Below are 15,434 nucleotides of genomic sequence, written 5' to 3' on the forward strand. Positions count from 1 at the left end.
CAGGTACAATCAGCTAACAGAAGTATTGTTTCTCTTAATTTCACAGGAAAAGCTGATGCTACACGACACAAGACGTTTCATGATTCTCTCTATCTGATATATTAAGATAAATTGTGTCTCGTATACAGCAGGTATGATTTAAAAAATATGAATGTTGACAAGCTGTGTATTAGTTCTACCCAGAGAAACAGTTAACACTAAAACAGTATTTTTTTTCCAGTAAAAATTAAATTAACAACACTGAGCTGTGCCCAGGGAAAAAAGTGGACTAGATTACCTGTTATAGTGTTCTTGCTGTACAAACATAACATCTGAACAGATACTTAACATTATTTCATATTTTACTAGCATATATTTAGTATTTATTCATACTATTATTCATAAGTGGCCAATTTTTTATGTGTTGTTGCCTAAGCTGTACCCACAAAAGCTCCATATGCCTCTGCTCTACAACCAAAGCTTACACAGATGAGAACTCACACACACAGACAACTAGACTGGTAGTAGCTGCTGTATGCTCATTCCCATACCTGCTTGTAAGATGCAACAAAGACTCCACATTATAAAGTAAAGATCGCATTCCTGCCAATTAATTGCCATTAATGCAATATTTCTTATACTTGAGTGACACACAGAAATAAGTCTGCTAAAGGATAAGAGCTCTCTGTACACAACTCAGATGCACAGGCATACAATTTCATAAGAAAAAAAAAATCTTAAAAGAACAATGAGGACATCTAAAAAGTGTGTAACTCTCTGGGGAAATAAAAATGGAGGAACATGGAGTTTAAACAGGAGGAATTTAGAATGAGTCTGTGCCATCAACGCTCTCTTTTCTGAAATACAGTACAAGGTAGATCAGTCAATAGAATGACTGAAGCATGCTACTTTCACTTTGGTTGCTCCAAAGGCAAAAGTCAATGTCACCAGGAAAGTAATTCATGTATGAAACCTGAGCACAGAAGTATCAAGTGACTTAAAAGACGTTTTCATCACGTTGTCAAAACCACATTAATATCCTGTGACTCAGAGATGTGGGTTTGCCCTTTTTTTTTTTTTTTTAAATTGGACTACTCAAATACTTGAAGCCCTGACAGCATCTGGTGCTGGGAAATCCAAACACAATGATCTACTACCTGCAAAATAATTGCCAAGTGATCAGGACAGGCAATAATCTGTCTCACCATATCAGATGGTGAAAGAAGGCAGCCACACAATTCCTATAGCAATAGCAAAAGAAATATAATATGTTCAACTGCACATGAAGCAAGGACCATGGAAAGCACCTAATAGGACCATTCAGAAGGACCTAATCTGCCCATCTGTGACAAAGATTAATTTCACAATCACGCTTCTGGATACACTTAAAACTTTTGTAGCTAGGTGCCTTTTGAAGAACGTCTTTTAGGTTCAAAAGGTAGAAATAATCTCTCCAAGCATATCTGACACTCATACATGTAAAATCTAATTCCATGTGGTAACTTTCTACGCATGACAGTAATTTTATGGTTGCATCTTTATAGTACCATGCCTCTTTCCTCCTCCTGAGACAGAGAGGACATTAGTGCAAATCAAGAGTCAGTAACAAGGAATGTGAAAGCCTGAAGAATCTTAAGCAGTAGCAACAAAGCAGCAAGAGATGACCTGCAAAACCTAACACATCAGGATTTGAGATTATTTTTTTAATTTGATAAAATATGTATTGGCTGGTGGCCAATCTCTTAGGTAAGTCACTTACATAACTATAATTTAAAACAGGAATAAAAGCATATTTAAGTCAGAATACCAAGTCAAATCTGGGTGCTTAAATTAGTAATTGGACACCTATATATGGCCTCTAAGTGCAGACTGAAGAATTGCCTCTTGAAGAAGGAGACACCAATACACAAACTCAGGATATTTTTGCCTGCCATTCCAATAAAAAATAAAATGCCATTACTTGTTTTCAAATCCTTTTGCATAAGTGTCAACTGCTAAAGTAACTATTACAGTGATATCATGGTCATCCAGTATCTTTTTTCCCCACAAACAGTGGTCATTTATGACCACGTTTACTCAGCATACCCTTTCTTACATGTGTGCAAAACCACTGGACAATTTGGGCTTTTTTGGGGGGCAGCTTCACTTCAGCATGACAGCCAGAGTAGATTTGTAAGATGGAATTTCATACAGGAGAATGGCTAGGCTTTAGTTGTTTTTCTATATCCGTTTGCATCGTGTTTATTTTCCATCTGAAAGGATTATCCTAAGGACAACAAGGCAGGCTGAAGCTGCTCAAAATCCCCTGCAGACTCTGCTATCACCATCTCCAATGGCTTTGTCCCCTAGCAACTATCAAGTAATTGGCACAAAAGCTTCCCTCTCACCTGGCAGTTTCTGTTAGTTCCATTTCATACCACCCAGGCTCAGCCAACTCAGAGTTTATCTCTCCAGAAGTTTCAGGAAGCAGAGATATTTACTCAAGACACTGAGGTCACCATATTTTTGGCCATGTGTTTTGCTCATAATATATATAAGGCCAATTTAAAATTAAGAACAAGTAAATTTTGCTAAGTTAAAAGACAAAGCTGTGCACTCTCCTGAGTCTGCCCAAGGTATACACAGCTGACACTGCCATTACAGACAGCTCTGCTAATGAGTTGCTTGGGCCCATCTACACCGCACAGTGCAGCACCGTGTGAAGGTCTTGGCCATCAGCAGCTGGAACATCTGTATGCATACAGCAGCACCTTGCAGAAATACAAGCCTGGGTGCTGGAAGCTGCATTAGCCAACCCATGCAGTGTAGGGACATCTGACCAAGGCAGGGCTGCACTGTGGTCTCAACAGCACAGTGGAAAGCACCTTTGGAAAGCAACCCAAGGTGTTGACGCCCACCTCAGGCCTGGACATTTAGAGAGATGCCAAGGCTGTTTCACATCTGTAGCACATTAAAAGCAGTTTCCCAATGCAGTGGAGTCAGTCCCAGCGCTAGCTGCCTTCCCTCTTCCCACCTCCTGCTCCTGCCCTTGCCCTCACACAGGACCTTGCCTGACCCTCTCTGATTAGTCACTTAAAGTTTGAGCCAGCCAGTAGTGGGACATTGTACAGTTAGGGGCGTTTTCGCTGTTTGTTTGGGTTTTTTTAATTTTTGTTTTAGGGGGTTTTTTTAACTCCTTCTTCCAGTTCACTCTCAGGTGATTAGTGCTGTTGCAAGGGAGAAGATGGGAATCCAGAGAAGTGGCTTGAGTGCATGTGGGGGAGAGAGCCAGTGTCAGTGTCGGAGAGCTGTGGGATCAGTTCTGGCTGCAATTTGATAATACAGCCAAGTTTGCTGCAGGAAAATACTGTAAAAGAGCTGAGTACTATTAACTTAGCAGCTGGTGGTATTTAGCTGTGCATAACATATTCTACAGGAAACCCACCAACAAGTATTTCTATTAAATCGTAGTAGTAACAACAATCTGTCTGACTAAAAGGAAACATGACTTTCAAACTTATGTAATTCATACATTTGAAGCCAGCACTCTCTGGTGAGTGTATAGCAATGATAAGTCAGCAGTTTCCAAAAATAGATTTCATTGCTTAGAGTTGTAAGTGTGGCACAGCAGTCTTACAAGCAGCAAGCTGTTGTTACTCTGCAGTGGTGGCAACTGCCTAGCAAGAACACAGTGCTTGGTACTTGTCTGCCAGAAGGTGAATTCTCAGATACAGGTATTTCACAGCAGAGGTAAACAAGCAATTGTTAAAAATAACTACATGTCATGCAGCTACTACTACTCATTATAATAAGCTAAGTACACAGACAATCTAATTCGCCCTCTTCTTATTACATCCAGTGTTGAAACTCCGAAGAATGAACAAAACACGTTCATATGACTCCTATGAAATGAAATTAGGATGTACCCCCATGAAAATGAACATACTTGCTCAGCTGTTTTCTGTTTTCTCAGCTACCATTAATTGACAACAACAAAGCAACAGCAGAGGTCATATTTCCCAACTACTGAAACAATTAGATCACAATATCTCAAGTAAGAACCACTGTTAGCTTTTGTTTGGTTGGCTTCCTTTTTTATTAGGAAGAATGCAGTTATCCTCATTTAAATTGGCTAAGATGTTCATACCGTTCTTTGTAATGACTGCATATCAGAAAGACAGGTGCTGAATGTGATCTTTAAAATATCAAGGAATAAACAAATACATGGAAAATCTTGTTCTATAAAATGCATTCAAACTGATATTCCAATAACATCCCTTTTTGTCAATGGGATTAAATTAGCAGACACTCTTTCCCTAGCTGACCTACAAATAACATCCCTTTTTGTCAATGGAATTAAATTAGCAGAGAGTTTTTCCTAACATTAGAACAGGAAGAAAGAAATTGAAAAGTAAAGGGAAGCAAGACTAGCAGTAAACTGCCACTTTTCACTACTGAGTAGCTGCAGCTACTATTTAGGAGAATGCTGCTATGCTGAATTATTTATTTCCTGTTAAGTTCCTTTCACCTGACAATCTAATAAAAGATTTTTGAAACAGAAAGCTTAACAGCAATAACTTTCCTCACAATATATCTCACATGAGGCTTGTGCACAGTTCCTTGAGCTAGTGAAAATTTCTTAGTATGACATGCAGAGGCTTAATGGTGTACTCCTAATGGAAATTATTAGATTTTTTCCATATCCCTGAGTCAGTTACACACCTTTTTCCATATCTTTTATAAGAAATATTGATAGTGTTTGGCAGGAATCGAGGAATTGACTCACCTTCATCTAAAGGAACTTCTTCCTCCTCGCAGGGAGAAGGAAGGAGGGGCTGCAGAGGTTCCATGTTGATTATGAGTTGCTTGTTCAACGAGGGAGAGCTGCGACTCTGGGTAATGCTGGTTCTAAAAGAACAGGGAAAACAGGGTCAGTTTTTTCACAAGGAAACAACTGCAGTCCAATACGTCTCATCTCAGAATTGTTTTACATAAATTACAATAGGCCTTGGGCTATCATAACAAGCTCTGCACACTGAACGCTGCTTTCAGCTGTGTTATGTTGCACCCTCAGCAGATATAAACCTTTCAACATCTGAAGTGTAAGAGAAGGTTTTGTGCTGGTTTACTTCCCTTTATGCAGCCTGACTCCTTCTCATTTCATGCAGGATTTCAGTGTTTTGCTCCTCTCCCACGCTGCACAGCAGACATGAGTATTTGGCTTCAAGGAAGGGGAAGGTAAAGAGGATACAAATCAGTTTCCTGATGTTGTTCCATTGCCTCCGGGACTGGGTAAAGGATTTGTTACGATTTGAGCACTGCAGACTAAAGACTAAAGCAGGAACAACTGTATCCCTTCAGTTAACAGATACACAGTGCTCTCATTCTCATGCACCCCAGACACTGCCTCTACACCATGCCTCCAGCTCAGGCTGGTTTTCTTTCTTGTCTTACTTGGCTCTAACAGGCTTTCCTGGTAGCAGGTGTTGAACTTTCTCAGGAAAGTTTGAGGAATGCTGTTGATTCGCTTCAGTCATGGGGCTCATTAGCCTAAAATTATATTACTGAGAAAATAAAATGGGTCTTTAGAATAAGTTATCTGGCACTTACATGGTACAGGCCTGAAGCATGAATCCTGCAATAAATCTGCACCATTACATTATAAAATATTTACTCTTGACAAAAGCAAAGATGAAAGGGAAGAGGATTCTATTTGGCTTCAAATGGTACATAGGTACAGTGCTGAAGTTTCACAAAATGCATTTCAAGTTTGCACAAAGACCCAACTTACAATTCCACATAGATAAACAAACTGAACAAAGCACCTGTTGCAAGTGAAAAGAAGGGACTGTGTGTTGCTGAGGGTTTAGGCAAACTCGGGACACAGATGTCCTACTCTAAGTCACATTACATGTAGTTAAATGTTCTGTGGGGACAAACAAGCTTTCTTGCTCAATTGCCATGATTCCTTGCTCATTAACGTATGCCCAAAGCTACTTATGTCCTCATTTGCATTCTGTGAGCAGTCTCTGATAACTATTTAGTTTAAATTTTCACTATCCAAAGAAGTTTTTCACTCAGATTACTGTAATTACAATCACTCCAACCCAACAGCACCTCCACAGACTTGTTATGCATCCTCTGCATCTTTGTGCTTGCTGTAAAGAGCTACCAAGCAACTCCCAAAACAGGAGTTGTGCCTGGGAGCACCCATAAGGCTCCTACTCCATACTTATTTACAAAGATCCCTCCTTCAGGCATGTCCTGGAAGCAAAATATTAAATAATCCACTGTGTATTTGTCAAAAGAACTTGCCACCACATTAATGCTGCATGACTACACACTCCAACAGATTTTCAGTCTGTAGTGCTTTAAGTGTAATATCCAGACACAAAGATATTGAACAGTAACGTCCTCACAACTGCATGTTTCTTTCTCAGTGCAGCCATGGTACCACTCAATTCACTTTGAGGGAGGGGGCGCAGGGAAAGAAAACTTTAGATAGATAGATAGATAGATAGATAGATAGATAGATAGATAGATATCTGTATCTATTTACCTGCAATCGTATAATTTCCTCTAAATGTTTTGCATCTGAAAAACTACCATTTCCTGTCCCCAGATCCTCTTTCACAGAGTAACTTGTTTCTAAAGCTTGGTTTTTTTGGAGCTGAAAATTTTCTATGCTTTTTTCCTAGTTGTGCTGTTAGAAGAACAAGCTATCTACCGTGTCTCCCATTTCAAAACCTGCATTATAAAAACATTTGACATCATTAGGCTCTTTCTTAGTCTTTCTAAGACAGTGAACTTGGAGCTACCATAATATTGTAAATGCAGGCATTTTAAGAAGGTTAATCATAAAAAATATACATTACTATTTGCGGGTGTTAAATCCCGATGGCATTGCTTTATGAACTTATTTTCCCTCTGATCTGTTTCTTTATGTACACTGAGAGTTTTAAACAATATGTTTAAAATACTTCAAATACTGAAAGCAAAGAAAAGTAAAATACAAGATAAAAATTAATTTTACATGAAAATCTTTTCTTATCCTATGGAAGAAAGAAACCCTATGGAAAGTAGGCAATAAGCTATTTCCTTATGTGAGTAACTATTTTCATTTAAAATGCATTTGTGTGCCCAAGTAACATACCCTGCCTCAATGATGGACCTATATTCTGCCTTCTGTGTTCTCAGTTAACACATTCCAGACTGTCACTTACCCCATTTTTAAATGTAATCTGCAAAAGCATGTTCAAAAGCATCCCTGCATGGCCTTACTATTAGTTACACAGTAGGGCTGGACAACATATTTATAAATATTTGCTGCAAATACATTTCTACCCTTTAGTAAAGACAATCCACTTTTCTCTCAAATATAGATGGAATAGCCATATTCAATTAAAAATAAACCAAACACACCCCTCCACCCCTGAAAAAAATCACAATAAAAATAGGGACATGGCTGTAGAATCTCCAGAAAGTTAAGTAACCTTTTAAAGAAGTTTTTAAATAGCTTTTTCCTGCTCGCCTCTTTGTTCTCTTCCAAAGGACTATAATTAGTTTCTTATCAATTTTCACTGTCACTACAATGAGTGATAAGGACCAGAAAGTATTAGTTTGCTTGCAAAGTCCAGCTGCTTATTTCTAACAAGCCAAATATTTTTTCTCTGAAAAAAAGATTATCTGATCCTTTTTCTCTTTACTGAATGAACTTCTTGCTTTTTAATCTGACTGCGTTATGGAAAAACTATCAAGTATACCTTTAAACATACCCATATACATACACAGAACACAATCTTTCAAAACCGGGCAAGAACTAGGAATGAAATGAGAATGTACTTTTCTGTCAGGATCATATAGTAACAGCCTATGTCATAACACAGAAAATAATACAAGCTACTTATCTGACTGATTGATTAAACCCAGCTTCGAAGCAGCACAGATTAAGTTCCCTTGTGTAGGAGACAATACGCTATTGTCAGAATTTTGTAACACCGGCAACGCATATTTCCCAAGGCTTGCATGCCTCATTGTGGAAGCTCAGAATGACAGCCATTACATCTCACAGTAAAGGAAAGAGGATTTCTCTGTAGAGAACAATAATCCTCCTTAGTCCTTAAACTTTAGTATTGAATGTCAAGACATACCTGTGAACTTCAGGAGGTTCCCTCTGGATTTTTGAGCTTGCCTCCACAACCTCTTTGGCTACTTTTCCACTGCATTAAAACACGAAATAAATATTCAAGCAAATACTAAGATGAGCTCATTGCACACCAAGCACTATACATACAGGAACAATTAAGTTACATTCAAAAGAAGAAATTAAAAAAAAAAAAAAAAAAATCCCGTGCAGTGGATATATAATGTCCCAGATTAAAAATTCTGCTGACCACTTGTTTGCAAAGCTACTGAAGAAAAAGAAACCTTTTGTAGTAGAACGCTAGGATTGGGACTGGACTGTCCCATTAATGCACCCCTGGTCCAGAGCTGCCCAGTTACAGGGGGCATATAATCTCTACACTGGCCACACATCCTTGTTTTTACAGAAACTGCACCAAAAGTGGAGCCCTGTTCTGGTGAAACTGCCCTTTGACAGTAGTCTGCATGAAGCCTCCAATTTATTTTATAAGTGACGGTAAAGAGACAACAGAAAATCTTTCAAATCCTGACCTGGATTAGGTGTGAACAGGTCCTCAAGAAGGAAAAGCCTTCAATTTGCCATGAGTAATTACTGTCATTTTCTCTTACTTTCTGAAATGGTTTACCATGAAAAACAAACAGCAAACACCTACCTATATCGAAATCTACTGCCTTTAAAAAATATCTTGCTGCTGGACATGGTCTTGATCTGACTGGATTTTGCATACCTTGAAGAAAAAGAACAGAGGCTGTCACATTTTCAGCACAGAAGGAACCTGATGAGCAAAAATGAACAAGGCCAACTACAAGCTTTGTTATTTTTATATCACAAAGTAATAATCAGTAATTGGGCTTTCCAATTTTTTTAAGGTGTTTATACAAATTAGAATATAAAGTGTACATAAAACAATTCAGACAGCACAGAACAACTGAACATAAAACAAGTGATTACTTGGATAGGAAAGCAAGAAAATTAAATGCTGATACTTGCTGCATCTCTAGGGACTTTCATTCACAGGATGAAGGAAAGACCCTGGTACACCAAAAGCCCCTAGGACAAGTTTGCCCTAACGCTACCTTGTTTGTGGGAAGATATGGCTATTTCCACTTTCCCACTAGTAAAGTAAAGAAATAATAAAGAAGTGGTAACACTTGTGTCCAAAAGTAGTTGCATTTCCGATGCCTCTATACAGTCAACTTCTTAGTAGCCTACATCATATCCTACTGCTTCTCTCTAATCACGAAGTACACAGCAACCTTTTATCACAGTCTTTTATCACAAAGATCATGGAAGAGTACTTCAGACATGCCATCTCCTTGATGTTCTCTGCCTTCAAAATGGCAAATTGATTTCATATCACGTCTCTCATTGCCAGACCCTAGTAGACAATCTTCTATGATTTATATCTACTTGAAAATAATCACAACAGTCAACCCTGAGCCTGGATTGAGACAGGACTAAAATTCTGTTTTTCAAGACATGCCAAGAGATCATGACCGTATCTTAAATTCCAAGTCTCAAGCTCTTCTAAGCAGAGGAGAGGACCAGATCTAATTAAGGCAAAGTGTTATTATAATGAATTACTTACACAACCTGGCTACATCCGTTCTAGTCTAATTAGAATACCTTGTTGGTATCACACAGAACATAAACAGACAGGATTTATCTAATGCTGTTAAGTAACTAACAGTCCACACTGTACAGCTCAGTTTGTCTGAAATGTATGAAAACTTTTGCTGTTTCAAAACTACTATCCTAAGCCTTTATTTACAGATTGCTTTGGCATCAGTTTCAAGTTTGGAGGATTGTTGTTATTTTTCTGTACTCCGCATATTAACCATTAGTATTTTCCAATCTATCCGCCAGGTTCCTCTCCACTGAATATCACTACCAATCTTCATTCTACTAAAGTAGTCCTCTTTTGAGACCCACCAAAATTGAAACAGGCAAGCATCATCTTAAGCAATCATGCTAAAGAAAAAACCCCACAGTAGTGCCCTGAAAACATTTGGAAAGTAGAAAAAAACATGAGAGAAGCAGCCCTGCAGTCACCAAGGTCAGGGAAGAAAGAGGGGGACGAGGTGCTCCAGGTGCCAGAGCAGAGGTTCCCCTGCAGCCCGTGGAGAAGACCATGGTGGAGCAGGCTGTCCCCCTGCAGCCCATGAAAGATCATGCCAAACCAGATATCCACACTGCAGCCCATGGTGGACCCTGCCCTTCAGCAGGTGGACGTGCCCTGAGGGAAGCCGTGGCCCCTGGAGAGCCCACACAGGAGCTGGCTCCTGGCAGGAGTTGAGGCCTGTGGAGAGGAACCCATGCTGCAGCAGGTTTATCCTGAAGGACTGCACCCCATGGGAAGGACCCATGCTGGAGCAGCTTGTGAAGGACACTGGAGCAGGGGAAAAGTGTAAGGAGGAAGGAGCAGCAGAGAGAAACTGCTATGAACTGATTGCAACCCCCATTCTCCATCGCTCTGTGCTGCTCAGGGCAAGGAGGACATAGAGGAGTTGGGAATGAAGGAGTGAAGTTAAGCCTGGGAATAAATAGGGGAGGGGTGTTTTTAGTTTTGTCTTTATTGTCATTTAAAAATAGAGTAAGAAGCTGAGAAACAAATTAAATTAACCTTCCCCAAGTCAAGGCTGTTTTGCCTGTGACTGTAACTGGTAAGCAATCTTCCTGTCTTTATCCCAACCCATGAGCTTTTTCATCTTATTTTCTATCCTTGACCTGTTGAGGAGAGGGAGTGAGAGAGCAGCTGACTGAGCGTCTGGCACCTAGTCAAGGCCAAACTCACCACAACCATGTATTTATGACCAAAACCCAAACAGTTAATATTGCAACCATTTAACAATAAGAGCAGAGAGATGATATTCCTTTGAGTCTCCCTCAGACATCTTTACTTCGAGCATGAATTTCTCTCCTTTGGGTGGGAATTGTTTCCTATTCCCTATATTTATTTCTAGTAACATAAAATAAAACTGCTCAACCACCATGCACTGTTTTCCTACTTACATGTACTTCCAGTGGAACACACTTCCTGATAATCTTTTCATTAATTCAGTCTCAAATACAGTAAATGTTAACACAGAGAATTAACAGCTGTATTGTGAGAGTTCATATTTCCTGTTTCTTCATTGAATGTATCAATTGAATAGATTATATTGATATATTGTATCAGTGTTGAAACGAAAGAAGGAATCTTCTCCAAAATAAAGCAGGTCATTAACATCCATGTTAGAAGACATGTTCTTCCTTCCTACTTAGTTATTATTTACCCTTCTAGCAGCCCCCTGGTGTTGCTATACTCCAACACAGAAATAATATTTTTTATAAAATATGCAAGATGCTGTAAGGAGAGACTTAGTAGCAAGAATAAAACTACATGCCTAAAGGGAAGCATCAATAAACAGATCTAACAAAGTCAATGGAGGGCAGAAAGAATGCATAAAATTCCTTTCAAATGAGGAATTATTTTCAGGTTCTCTTTTAGGGAATAGGAAGGAAGATACTCCTTTTTTCTTGTCAATTTACAGGCTTTATTTTTTTTTAGAAGGGATGGCTGGCATCTTTCAAAATGTATCTAAGAACATTTTCTTATTTTTTCAATCATTGCAGACATTTGGGTTTTTTTTAATCAACTCTTACTAAACCTTGGATTTCAAGTGGGACAACATTACCTACTGGCAGAAGAGCCCAGAGAATCAAGCATAACAGATTGTTTCCTCCATTCTCAAGGTATTCAACAGCAGGGCTAAGATTAACAGTTATGTTCCCAGACACAAGTGCAGTACTGTGTCCATCCAACGTCACACTACAGAGCAGCAAAAACAGTGTGCTGGAAAAGTGTAATTATTCACTGCCAAACCCCTCCTGCCTCATTCAGATTTTAAACAATTTATAATACTGGCTTGAAATGAAATAATATTCCGCATTAACTTGCATATTTTCTGTTTGCATTTTGAATTTGATTAATGAAATGCAACATTTCACACTGAACAATCTTCTACTCACATGCACATTTTTTTTACTTTTAGTATAGATAATGATTTCAGGTTTACATACTTGTAAAAAGCCTGGTTCTCCACCCCACATTTCCAAAGATGCTTGCAGGCTGCTGGTGTAGAGGTATGGAATGACAGCACAGCCTTTTTCTAAGTGCAAGGAAATGAAGGCAAATAAAAGTAATGAAAATGTTGAATTCTCAAAGATTGAAATAGCTGTACCTGACGGCATCACCATGAACCGGATACACTGAAGACCAAGTTTTCCTGTGTAGCCTCAATCTGTGGTTCACCCACAGAAGTACAACCCATATGTAGCTGATATTTAAACTGCCCAGGCAATTGTTTCAGAAATAAAAGGGGAGGGTTGGAGGAGGCAGAGAAGAGCATATGTACAAGTGGCTTGCAGAATAAATCTGTACCAACTGTCTTCAGGCCAAAATCAAAGGAGGAAAGTCTCTATGTTCAATATTCCACATTGCACAGTTGCTGCACTACTTACCATCCACTACTCCCTGTTTCCTATGTCCTACCGTCAGATCCTCCCTGCAACCACACAAACAGCCCCTGATACCTCTGGCATGATTTCCTTCCTCCATTTTCTATTCCTTACCCAGACTGCATCCAAAGCCATAATCTTGGGCTATATCACTCTGCTTTAGGGGAAGAACTGAGTATAGCACACTGCAGGCAAAAGTCTGTATGATTTCAATGGCAAGAGCCCAATGATAGGACTCCTAACTATCTAGGACAGACTCCAGCCTATTCAGCTGACCAAGATTTGAGGAGATGATCATAATTAGCCAAAAATACCTCACATTGATCCAGGTATCAATGCCCACCTGAATTTTCAATCATATACAGATGTCACTCATGCTTTAGTGTGGGTGGGTACAGCTTTAGCGCTTTAAAATCTATTAAAACTTGACTAAACAGATGACCAAAACCACGAGCGGTCACCACAGCACTGCATTAATGTTAAGTGAGAAATCTCTCAACCCTTTTCAAATTAGACATTGTTTGGACAACAGCAATATTCATATTCACTCATATTCTATATTTTAGTTACAATATGAAGTACAATTATTGATTGTTTAGAAGTTTGTTTAGTTAAAAAATGATGTTAGGTTTTAGTTGACTCTAAATCAAATACAGAAGTTCTGTAAAAATATTAAACCTGACCTCTTTCTGAGCTCCAAACACATAAAAAGTCTTCCCTTCAAATTTCAGTTTATAGACATCACACCTAGAAAGAGAAAAATCATTTAAGTATAGGAAAAATAGATAGATCTACAGGTAAGAAAAGCAACTTGCATGCACGTTTCCCTGATTCCCAAAGTCGAGCAGGCTGTGAAATGACAACAAGCCTCAACAGACATCTTACAACCTTTAGCATAACAGCATTTAATATTCTAATCGTCTTTAGAGTAGAGAACATAAGCCCAGAGTATTTCTTTTACATCCCTATGCACCTTCAAAGAATTAACTTTGGCTGCTGGAAAATGAAGAGGAAATTAAAAGTAGACAGAAGCTTTTGTTTACATTCTATTTATTACACAGTTTGTAATTCCTCATATCTTAAAATCTAGGAATGGCTAATGTAATTAAATTGAGGGAAAGACAATACTCTTAGCCTGCATATGTTGCATAAGAAGGCATACAATTTTCTAGATGCAGGCACTTTTTACCAGCAACATCGTATCTCCATACTTATCTATTTGTGGTTTCATATCACATATCTTAGTAACTGACTACTTACAGACAGAGCACAACAGGAAGAAAAATAAAATGTTTGACAGCACTTATTACTGGGGCCTTGTGAGTTGCAAACCCATGTCGAAATTTAATTTAACCAAGGCTGAAAGCACAACCTACATATGGAATAGTGGTGCACTATATAAAGGCAATACAATGCCTCTGCTTAAATTGTAATGTAAATTTTGTCATTACCACAGCTAAAATGCAGACACTGTAGTTTTTCATAAACTCCTCTAAAGATTTTGGATGTCCGATGGTTGAAATGGGAACAATTCTTGAGGCAAGAACAATGCTATCCTGGAAACTTTATGACAAGAGTTTTGCTTTAACGTTAAACACCACCACCACCACATCATTCCAGTTGAGAAAGCTTTTCCATTGAAAAGGAAATCTCACATATGAATTTGGATTTTTACTGTGTAGTGCAAATTTCAGCTAATATCAGTTAAAGCTACTAGCACTCACTTCTGGGTCTCAGAAATAAAAGGAGCAGTACACGGCATTCAGATAAATCTCACCAGATCAACCTTCCAATGACCAGCGTAACACTGAGACAGTTTAATGGCTTTTCCTCTATCACTATTTCATTTTGTACCTAGTTTACATGCCAATGGACTAAATGAATACACTGAGGTCTCTGAAGGAACACGTTATCCTTGAGTAACATGAAAAACTAAGTGCCATGAAACTAATTTCCCACAGTATGGTGGATACATGCTTGGCAAGTGCTATTCTCTCCTCCCTGCACTGTAGACTGACATTACAGTTACACTGTCCTTATGCCAAAAGCACAACTCCCCAAAGCACTGTGACTAGGGCTACCTGAAATTAACCCTAGGGAAACTACAGCACAGATTCAGGATCACAAATGGATGGTATTTGACAGACGTGTCTCTGGAGCTCCACATGGAACTGAATCGTACAGACAGGACTACACTGACTTTATACCTCTTAGGATTACAGGTTAGTCAGCTCTCAAGGAGGTTTCTATGGATATGGAGCAGAGTCCAGCTCTACACAAAAAAAGCACCTCAACATTTCTTCACCTCCTGCCCATCTTCTTGCCACAAGACAGGCTGGGAGCGCTGAGGTGAAGCAGCCAGATCTAAGTAACTGCTGTTGGCATCTGCTTAGCAGCAGGGTTAAAATGGGATTTATCAATGTCTGAGCATGACTGTGCTCACTCTGCACCACATCGCTGAGGGCATGGCCAGCTGCTGTTACTCTGCCTCATGAGGGAGCTCAGTTTTACCTCTTCCTCAAACGTGGCTGAGGCTGCCCAATTAAGTCAAAAGTTTTACAGGAGCAGAAAAGAAGAGCAAAGCCAGACAAACCAAGGACAATTGTGTAAGTGTCCACTTCTTAAAAAAAGAGGTTAAAAAATAAAAATTCAAAGGCATTCTCACCTCCTCCTCTGCTTACCAAGTAAGTTCTTTTATAGTTTTCAAATTGAAGTTAATTAAATGAGGAAATAGCAACTTTTCCAAGAGTCACAAATAAAGATGCAGGTGGACTCCTGTAAACTATTCCAGACACCTCTGCCAATAAGCCTCACTGGTAATTTACAGCACAGT

The 15,434-nt window shown here is 39.0% G+C and overlaps 1 protein-coding gene across 1 annotated transcript in view; it reads right to left on the reverse strand.

Moving 5' to 3' along the window:
- FRMD3 (FERM domain containing 3) overlaps positions 1-15,434 on the reverse strand; it is a 140,355-nt gene that overhangs the window by 11,246 nt on the left and 113,675 nt on the right. Inside the window, exons 9-13 of the mRNA XM_072859275.1 lie at positions 13,285-13,348; positions 12,164-12,252; positions 8,754-8,828; positions 8,109-8,177; positions 4,745-4,866 (exon numbers count right to left, since the gene is read on the reverse strand). Of these exons, the coding sequence (XP_072715376.1) occupies positions 4,745-4,866; positions 8,109-8,177; positions 8,754-8,828; positions 12,164-12,252; positions 13,285-13,348 (419 nt within the window). The remainder of the gene's footprint in view (positions 1-4,744; positions 4,867-8,108; positions 8,178-8,753; positions 8,829-12,163; positions 12,253-13,284; positions 13,349-15,434) is intronic.

This window comes from Ciconia boyciana, chromosome 4 (assembly GCF_034638445.1).
Source record: "Ciconia boyciana chromosome 4, ASM3463844v1, whole genome shotgun sequence".
NCBI classification, from domain to species: Eukaryota; Metazoa; Chordata; class Aves; order Ciconiiformes; family Ciconiidae; genus Ciconia; species Ciconia boyciana.